The sequence below is a fragment of the Buteo buteo genome, chromosome 7, assembly GCF_964188355.1.
Source record: "Buteo buteo chromosome 7, bButBut1.hap1.1, whole genome shotgun sequence".
Lineage (NCBI taxonomy): Eukaryota > Metazoa > Chordata > Aves > Accipitriformes > Accipitridae > Buteo > Buteo buteo.
The window spans coordinates 24,169,073-24,179,206 of NC_134177.1; the positions used below are offsets into that span (position 1 = coordinate 24,169,073).

Consider the following 10,134-nt stretch of genomic DNA (forward strand, 5'->3'; position numbering starts at 1 on the left):
TCACAGAGGTACTGCCTTCTGCTGCTGCCTGGCCAGGATGCTTTCTACAGAGCTCAAACACTGGTAGGGCTGAGCCAGGAGCATGGAGACACCTCTGTCCTGTTCTGAACTACCTTGGGAGGCCAGGAGGAGGAGAGGTGATGCAGGTATCTTTGTGCTTGTTTTGTCTATTTTGGATATTACGTGCTGCCTAATGACAAGAGAGGGCTCATGGCTTGTTGACCTGCAAGAGCTGCTGGTGGCATTAAAGCCCTGTGCTTAAGGACTGACTTCCTGGAGCCTGTCCAGGCACCTGTGCTGTGCCTTCTGTAGCAGGTGCTGCACCTCTTCTGGTGAGCACTCTGCTGCTTCTGGCAGCTCATGGCTCTGACCCCTGAGGCCGTGAGTGAGGCAGCTGCTGTTACTGTGTAAGGAGAGCACAACTCCAGAGACAAAAGGGTTGGAAACAGTAGCTCTGCGCTGCAGGCAGCACCCAGCTCTGGTTGCTCTTGTATTGGATTTTATGTAATTAATGACGATAGGTATGTTAATTACAAGCTTGCTATACCTTAGCATAAAGATTGCCATCTCTCTTTGGTAGTTACAGTAACTCCTGCTGGATGGTCAGGGCAGCTGTAAAAATACCCATTCTTCCCATCCATTCCTCCCTTACACAGGAAGCCCCAGGAAATACAGTTGAAACCAAATCAGACGGCAGCAAGGATGCTGGAAGAGAACAAATTGGGAAGTGTCTACTTTACGCCAAATCATTTTAAGGACAGCTTGAGACGTGCAAAAAAAAGATGAAAATTACTGGGCAGAAAAGGTATATGGCAGAGCACTGAACTTGTGAGTTATCACATAGCTTTGACCAAGTACACCACTGTACTTATAAGCTATGCTTACTAGCAAAAATACATGGCCAGGAAAAACACTTCTTACACACTGCTTATGTAGCTCTGGGTTGCTAACAGTACATAGCTCAAGAGGGCAGCTCTGTTAATGTTTGTAGTAGGGAACAGTGTGTCACAATGTTTCCATAGAAAAAATTCTGCTTGGGTTGATTGGAAAAAAGCCTGTTTACTTCCTTCACTGCAAAGAAATTTTACAATTTCAATTTTAGCTCTTGTTGTTGTATAAGGAACTCCCTTTGAAGTTGTTAATGGTCCGGGGAGATCTTGTTTTGTGTTATTTGAGTCTGATATATATTATAGTCAGATTTTGATCCTTTGTGACAACAGCGTAAACTCAGAATAAATCCTGTTGGGATCCTGGCCCATGGCCCTTCAATGGAGTAATTCCATTGCAGGTGGCAGCAGCATCTGGTCTTTTATGTTTTTAATAGAGGTCTTCAAAGGATGACCAATTTGTCTGTGGCTCAAGTTCTTTTCTTTCAACTAAAGCTTGATAATGACATTCTCACCCACAGTTAAAAAACAAGAAGTGTAAGATACAGCAGTGCTGTGGTTCTGCAAACAGCTGCTCCATCACTGGGACTCTGTGACAGTCAGTGTTATCTGTAGGGATCTCAGCCCACAGGCAATACTGTCAAACTGAATTTTGCAGCTTAAGGTACCTTTGGGGAACTAACTTTAGTGGCCCTAGGCACTTTGACATTGTATTAATGAGGCTTTAATTCCAGCAGCATTAATGAGACCTCAGAATGTAAAAGGGAATGATTCACAGAAAAACACTGTGTTCTCTCATTCTGCCACTGTGGGAAGGCATTGGCAATGCATGAGTGGGGTTTGTGGTATTTTTCAGTTCACATGCTTAGGGATTTCCTCTGCAGCTTCAGGAAGGACTTTATTTCACTGCAGGAAGAAGTGACAGGGGTCCCTTGAAAGGAAAGGTAAGGTTTCACAGGTTCAAGTGTGGGTGTGAAGAACGACTGGCTAAGGTTGAGGGACTTTGTTCAGGCTGGCAGGATGACTTTTCTGCACAAGCTCGTGGACTGAGACAGATGGATCTCATGGTGGATTTTAAGGGACTTCTGTTTTGTCTTACAGCAAGCTGGGGAAAGCCAGTGTTGATGCTTAAGAAAAGAGCTGATGCGCAGGAGATCAGGGCTCTGTTCACGGCATTGCTGCAAATATTCATTCAGGGTCTGTGGCAGATGTTCAAGCCTGGCCAGCTGCTCTGGTGGGACATTTGGTGACCACCGTTGGGGTGGTTAAACATTGCTGAATGCCTGAGATGACTAACCCCATGCTATGTGCAATTCTTACCCCCACTTCCTTCTCCATTTCTTTCTCCTCTCCTTTTGTTTATCTTTACTTGGTTAGCTTCCAGCCAAACACCGAGGAGCAGGGGAGAATGTCACTCAGCACACTGAGGAGGAAGGCAGGGTCGCAGCCCTGGCTCCTATGGCATCAACACAAAATACCTAGAGTGGAGTCTGTTTCCTTAGTGGGATGTAAGCTCTGCCCTGCTAGTCAGGCCTGTGATCAGTTTGGCCATTGGCCTAACTTAGGGTAGATAATCTGAATTGTTTGATGTTTAGAAAGACGGAAAGGGAGGGGAAGAGTTTGCTACGGTCCTATCAAGAAATAGCGTGAAAACTAATTACAGCATGGGAGGGAATGGGACACTAGCGTTGTAATCCAGGAATGGAAAATGTGAGCTGTGAGACAATGGAAAACTCCTTTTAAGAGATAGGTACTTTTGACTTGCTCCAGAAAAGGGGTAGTGAACAAGCGAAGAAGGTTTCAGTCACTTTTTATGTTTTCTGGCTTTGATCTAGGTCTGCTCCAGCTCCTACCCAAGGTCCCACCAGTGCTGGGGCTGCAGGGCTACCTCCTGCTACCAACGTGTCAAGCAACAAACGGCTGCAGCAGACACAAGCCCGGGTGGATGAGGTAAGTGGCTCCAGGTGATTTGTTGCTCACCACGAGGGTGCTGATGTGGTTGTTTTTTTTTTTTCTTTAAGATGGTTTCCTCCCTAGTGATCCAGCAACTCCTGCTTATCTGAAGGCAGTGGACCGAGGTGTCACAGGGGAGAATTAGAGAGAGAAGAGCAGTTCAGATTGCTTAAAAAAAATCACCTCCAGAACTGCACCACCACATTAGGAAATGAAGTTTATCAAAGGATTGCATTTATGAGGAAGCAGAGAATACAAGAGAGATTCTGAGTATGAACATCCTTGTACCAGTAACACTTCCGCAGAATAAATGTGGGCATTGGTGCCAATTCAGGAATTCATCCCAGTCAGTCAGGTTAGGAGGAAATGTCATAGTGGAACCAGCTCTTTGAACGTGATCCTGCATTCCTAAAGGTTAGATGCTAATCTCACAGGCTGTTTCACAGGGACAGACCATCAGCTTCTCATAGATAGATTCAAGCCATGAGTTTTGTACAGCTCAGGGCTGTGTTCATTAGCCACAGCTCTATTGATTAATCATCACAATTTATCCCCAAAGAAAGGCACTCACACATGATGTCATAACAGCATCTTCAACAAATTCCCACTCCTTGTGTTGGTCTTGGGGGACCACATGCCTGTTCCAGCTTGGATCCTTAAATTCATGTAGCATATAGACTATCCCGCCACCTTGGCTGTAATGCCAGTGTCCATGTAACTGGGGTGTTAATGGCAATAAGTGAGTATACCACCACTTATGGGTGTAGGCCCTGAGTATAGCAGCAGTACAGTAGCAGCTGTAGCATCCTTGCACACCTGCTGTGCAGATTTGTGTGCTGTGTACTAAGTATAGAATTTTGCTAAACCCCTACAAAGACTTAAGTAACTAGTTGCCTACTGTCTATGGGGAAGTGGCCAGGGCTTGTGTGATTCTTTACTGCCAATTCAATAAAATACACGTTAGAAAATAGCAATTTACATGCATAAAGGCCTCTATTTTCAAAAGCTCCGGGTATGCTTTAAAAATAGTAGACAAGACCTCACAACATCCAACTCAAATGCATTTCTTAAGATGAGTTAGATATACCTGTCAAATTGAGCTTTGTCTTTTTGAGAACTTTTTCTTTGCTGAAGATCTGAAACAGGGTCTTTCTGGCCTCCCCATTGCTGATACTCAGAGCTGATCACAAGAACATCCTCTGGCTGCAGAAATTTCAAGGCCAGCTTCTCTCATTATCACCAATTTTCACATCATGCTAACTTCATTGATGTTAGTGGAGTGTGTCTTGCAGTGGGGAAAGGAATATTACATTTCAGCTTTTGTCTTGGGTCAGCATAATGAAACGAACTTCTTGTCCTGAACATATTACATCATGATGGTGCTGTAATTGTTTATGTGAGCTACAGCAAAAGTAATTGTCCCTAGAACATAAAAAATAATTGCTAGTTATTGTCTAAAATGAGTGATGCAGGTCAGAAACATAGGGCTCTTCAAGCAGATCAATGGAGATGGCTCCAGTGAGGCTAGTGAACCCCCGCTTTGTGTTTAAGATACTCTGTATTCTGAGACTTTTCACTCAAGCCCATGCAAGTTTGTCTTCTTGTGAAGCATGATGGTGTAATTTTGGCAGGAATTCTTACCTAATATGAGTAGCTCTGGGATCTGAGGATTATGCAGGTGGTAATCAGGATCCAAATTTTTTTCACCTCCTGTTTGGGAGGGAGGCTGAGGCTGGTATGGGTTTTGAGTGGATAGGACATGGTCAGCAGATCCTTGTTTAATAGGGAAATCACAGTACGAGAATAGACGAGGGAGGAAAGTGCCACTGGGCTTTCAGTACTCTGAAGTCACCAGGGTGAAACTGGCTTATAGCACCTAAGGAGCTGAATTGTTAAGCATTGCTTTGACCTTCCCAGATCCTTCCTGGTTGGGTTTTTTTCATGTCTTGTGGGAAAGTAATCTGTAGGTGGCACCAAACACCACAGCACAGCACTACACTCTTCTGGCTCTTCTGCCCCAAGTGCTGTTCTGCACAGCACTTCAGACCCAAACCCGAAACTCAGCAACGCGATCACGACTTTGCTCAAGAGAAAATTTTTGGTCTTAGCAAAATGACTGACATTTTTAATGCTATATCAATGCTGATATAGTGTTTCAGCTATATGCATGTTGAGTTTCCCCCTCTGATTTCTCTAGGCATCCTAGAACTTATTTTCCAAGGCCCAGATCTTGATGTTAGTCTAGACAAATGTTTCTTTATTTGACAAAAATGCAGTCTCATCTGGACAAGTGTTCACTGCAGTCAGGTTAAATTCAATAAGTAGTTCTGGGCAAAAAAAAAGAGAGAATGCGTAGAAAATGTTACAGTATTTTGTTTCAGCTTTTTCTAATAGTATAAAATTTTCACAATGAAACATTGTACCAAGACAAAATTCAGCTAAATACTAGCTGAGAAATGAAAACAAGATTTTTTTTATTTGATATGAACTTAAAAGCTTGGAAGGTTTTGGTTTGAAAAAGCAAGTAAGAAAATTTAGTTTGACCAAAACATTTGATTTTGTTTTAGGTTTGGTAGACAAGTGGAACTAATGTTTCGAGTTTTGGAACAGCATTTAACCCTATGCCAGTCCTTTCAAAGACTCTTTCACTACCAGTTTCATCTCACTGTATTTAAATAATGTATTTTTTTTAATAACTCTGGGTTTTTGCAGGTAATAGTTAAATTATATTAAATACAAACAATATGGCCTTCCTTATTACAGACTATGAGAAGTAACAGACCAGCAACCATATTCACTGCTAGAATAAGTAGACACAACTTTACTGAGATTGGTATACTGTCTAACATTTATATTACTGATGAATTTGTATAGGATTTCTATTTAGAGTTATTGGCTTGCTAGAAGAGGATTTTCGTCTAACTCAGTGTATAAAATATATACATGAAAGGGCCTTATCAACTATGCACTGGGTGTGCACACTTTTTTCGCTGAGGCTGTGCAAAGAAGTGGCATGAGCTCCCTGATATACTTCAGGCTGAATTTTCTCAGGTAAAATTTTCTCCTCCTCCACTTTCAAGGAAGACTTCAAATTATGGCCGGGAAGTCATCTTGTCCGAGAAAGATCTGCAGAATGAGTAAATTCGTTGGTCAGGAAATGCATACAGTTCCCTTTAGAGTGGCTTTTATCTAGCCAATTTCTCTAGTTCAGGTAAGGAAGTTAAATTAAATGTGTAAGGAAAACAATGGCTTGGTCTTAGCGATGACTGGACAAATGTCAGCCAAAATGTAGTATAGAGGTACTGGTCTCCATCAGGTTTTTGTATCTGTAGCAAAGTAGCTAGTTGTAGGCCAGTAGAAATGAAAAGCTTTAATGAAGCTACTTACGCTATTTCATAATGTCCCTTTATTTTTTACCTTTAAGGGCATCTGAGCACAGTATAGCTATGTTCATCTGTATTCTCACCGTGTCTGTTTCCATAGGCATGGCTTTTGAGGCACTGTCCAGGTAATTGCCATCACATACCATAATGGCAAATAGCTGGTTTCAGTATGGTATGTAATATTCCAGAGTGTGAACATATGGGTGACCTTCAGCTTTACTGTGTGTGGAATCTAATGTGAGGCTGTGCCTTTGCAGGTGGTAGACATCATGAGAATGAATGTGGACAAGGTGCTAGAAAGAGACCAGAAGCTATCAGAGCTTGACAACCGGGCAGATGCATTGCAAGCAGGTGCCTCACAGTTTGAAACCAGTGCAGCCAAACTGAAGAGAAAATACTGGTGGAAAAATTGCAAGGTAAGGAATATAAATTCTTGTTAAGAATCACTTCATAGCAGACATTAGTTTCACTTGCACTTAATGGGACGTTGCTTGCAGGATGGCATCTCTAAGTGGTCTCAAGGGGAGAAAGAGATGCCTTGCCCTCTACGCTCAAGGATAATAACTCAGGCAACTTTGATCTTTACCAGAACCTATTCTTTAGATAATTTCTCCAGTATATAAAATGTAGATACAAATTATGATGCTTCAGTCAGTGCCTGCAGATAGGGATGCGAGAGCATTCAATGTTAATTCATGTCAGTTCCCTGTGTGAATCACAAAACCTGAACAGGTGTAGTGAATTCTAGTAGTGGGAGAAAAGAAGTTTTTTCCTTGTGGGAGATCATCAGCCTCTTGATCTTGCTTTAGGATGGTAAACTACCAAAAAAATACTTGGTTCCACAAACCACTATGAGAAGTGAGGAAATTACAGTCTCTTTAAAAGAGGGGCAGATTAAGGTAGAGGAGGACTTTAATCGACCAGCTCTTCCTCTGCTGTCTTCAAAGTCTCATCCTTTCCCATAAGCGGAGGGAACCTCACTCTCCTTTTCTTTTTCAGATCTCTTCCAGGATTTGTGTTTTCTGGACCCAGAAACTTCAGCTCCTTTTATTCATATAAGACCCCATATCCTTGCTTCTTTCTACTCATGCACCACCAAGATGAACACTATGCCAAAAGTTCAGCTTCATTTCCATTTCTCTTCAATACCATCTTTGCTGCTGACCATTCATGTCCACCCAAATAAAACCACCTGTTCCCAAAGGAGAATCCCACATGTATCTCTCACCAGTCTGTTGCCTGCTTTTTCTCTTCAGTCCACAGTGCTATGAAATGTAAAGCAAGGCAAAATATTCTGGCAAAACTACACACACAACACTCCAGAAATAAGTGGATCTAGGTTAGAAATTGAACTGAGCAGTTCCTCTGGGCCTCTTCTAGCTGTTGCCCTGTTGCTTTGCCTGACAATGCGAGCTCTAAACACAGATTTTGAGTTAGGTTCACCCATGCTGACTGCAGTCACCACAATGACCTACGCTACACTAGACCTTCAAACCTACCCTCATTCTCCTTTCCTCCTTGTCGCTTCCTGCTTTACCCTGACAAACAGAATCCCCCTGTCCTTTCTCTGGCTCCCAGACTCTGGAAGGAGGGGGGAAAATAAATAAATCTCCTGCAAGCCAATGGCTGGCTCTGTCCTCCAGACATATATTGGGAGGAATGAAGCCCTTGATTTGACATGTCCGTGCTTGTTGTTTTTCAGTCTTTCCGTTTTCACTAGGCTACTGATGGGAATTGGACTGCAGCATCTCTGGTGACCTCATTAGCATTCAGCAAGTCGTATGTGGGGGCCTCTACCCCACACAACTCAGTGCTGGTATGGTCTGTGCACAGCTGGCTCTGATGTATCTGTTCCTGTGGGAGCAGACTTCAACTTTGCAATGAGCTATTTCCTAGCTAACACACTGGAAACCCTGCTGGCTAGCATGGTCTACCTCTCTCAACAGCACAAGTACACAAAGCCAGCACAAATAGCTGCTAGGCATTAGGCACCTCCAGCTGACTCTTCCCTGACTATGGGAATGTGATGAAAAGTGATCAAGTTACTCTAGTTAAAGTGGTACATGGCGATGTGTGAATCCAGCCACTTAAATCACCTCTGGAGTTGTTTTATTTCAGAAGAGGCTATGTTCATTGCTAGTGGTCAGCTGTTCCTAATATTGACGCTAAATCTGGGGCCTTAACAACTCTGTTGCAGTGAGTCTTTGCATGAATTAAAAGTGCAGGGAATGAGACATTAAGTAAAAGCAAAAAACCTGAGGGGTTAATGTCTTTCATGTGAAAACCTGACTTTCTCTTTTTTTTCCTCATAATTTTCTTTTTATAGATGATGATCATCCTTGGTGTAGTATGCGCAGTCATTCTCATTATAATTATAAGTGAGTAATTAATTTTCTATTTCATTTATGATGTTGATAGCTCTGTGACTTACGAAGTGCTGATATATTAACAAACAAACAAAAATGGATATAAAATTATTTAAACTGATTAATTTGTGAAATTCCCCTTCTAGTGTCATGCTGTTATAGTGAGAATTACTGCAAACTCTCCGGACACTTATATAGGTAGAATTTGTTGACATTTTAATGACATTAGCATGTTGCATAACTTTCCCTAGGATTAAAGATTCTCCCTTTTCATGTTTATAGAATTTTTTGTGCAGTCTCAGATATCTTTCTTTCATTATAACCAATGCCACAGTCCTGGTGTTTTCTACTGAGAACAGTAATGCTTGAATTACCTCAAGCCTATGAAAAGAGGGTGAAGGTCCACAGGCAAACAGGCATCTGATGCATTTTTTAAAAGCATGTAGGTGCCTAGTTCCTGCCAAATCAGCTGGAATTTGAGATGTTGGTGCTTCTGAAAATCCCTTTACATCTTGAATACCTGAATATTGTTAAAACATTGCCCAAAGTCTTAATGATTTCTTGTCTTGAAAGATCATCTCATTCCACACGTTTGTTACAGGAGAGATAACATATCAATGAATAATAGGAGTCATGCTGGTTGGGAGCCAGGGATCTTGTAATGACAGGAACTGAACATTTTATTTATGTAACCCCTGTGTTAGCAACAGCCGTTATGTGACATAACTGTAATATGGCATTAACTCCTAAAAGGGAGATTGCTTGAGTTAGACAATCCAGGTAGTAACCCAGAAGAGATTCACCAGGAGGCTAGACTGTGGCTGTGAATTAATTCCTAGCTCTCAAATTACATGCCTTGTATTCTGCATGTTTCCATTTTCCTCTGTTGCTTCTGCAAAGAAGGCTTACAGAATCACCTGTAAACATGACTAAATGGATTGAGACACATGTGGCAGTTTATTAGTCTTATCAATGCTGGCACCAGAGTGACCCAGAATAATTGTAGCGTTTCATAACACTGATACAGCAAGAATGGGAAATGGCTAGATATTAATTAACTATATTAACTGGGTACTCAAGGCAACTGGCTTCAAGGGAAAGATGGGCCTTTGTTCTGCAGTCTAGTGCAGCAACCTGGGAAGGCGGATGTGCAGCCATTGAAGTGATTGCTGTGTATATATGCATCATTGAGCATTATGTGTATCTTAACAAGAAAGTAAAAAGCAGATGAGATAGCTCATAATTTCTCATTAGAAGTTGAGGCTGAAATTATATATAAGTAATAACATATATATATATATAAGTAATAACATTGTTTCCCTCCTGGTTTTAAATGTTGGATGTCTGTCCTGGTAAGTTTAGAAATAGACATAGCAGGTTTGACATGGCTTGGGTTGGGTTTAGGCTATTTAATCACACACTTGAGTGTCACATCATCAAATCCAGGTTATGGCTTACCATAGTGAGATCTAGTGCAAGTCTAGTGAGATTTAAATGTACTTAAGCTCTGGATCTTAAATTATTTTTTCAGTCTATTTGATCCTT

At 41.7% G+C, this 10,134-nt stretch overlaps 1 protein-coding gene across 4 annotated transcripts in view; it reads left to right on the forward strand.

The window, feature by feature from the left end:
- LOC142032804 (vesicle-associated membrane protein 2-like) overlaps positions 1-10,134 on the forward strand; it is a 52,194-nt gene that overhangs the window by 32,174 nt on the left and 9,886 nt on the right. For 3 of the 4 annotated variants that reach the window (XM_075031921.1, XM_075031920.1, XM_075031919.1), the window contains exons 2-4: positions 2,723-2,837; positions 6,481-6,639; positions 8,550-8,601. In XM_075031921.1, the coding sequence (XP_074888022.1) occupies positions 2,723-2,837; positions 6,481-6,639; positions 8,550-8,601 (326 nt within the window). Of the gene's footprint in view, positions 1-2,722; positions 2,838-6,480; positions 6,640-7,222; positions 7,563-8,549; positions 8,602-10,134 lie in introns of those variants that run through there. The other variant, XR_012650997.1, reaches the window with a different exon arrangement.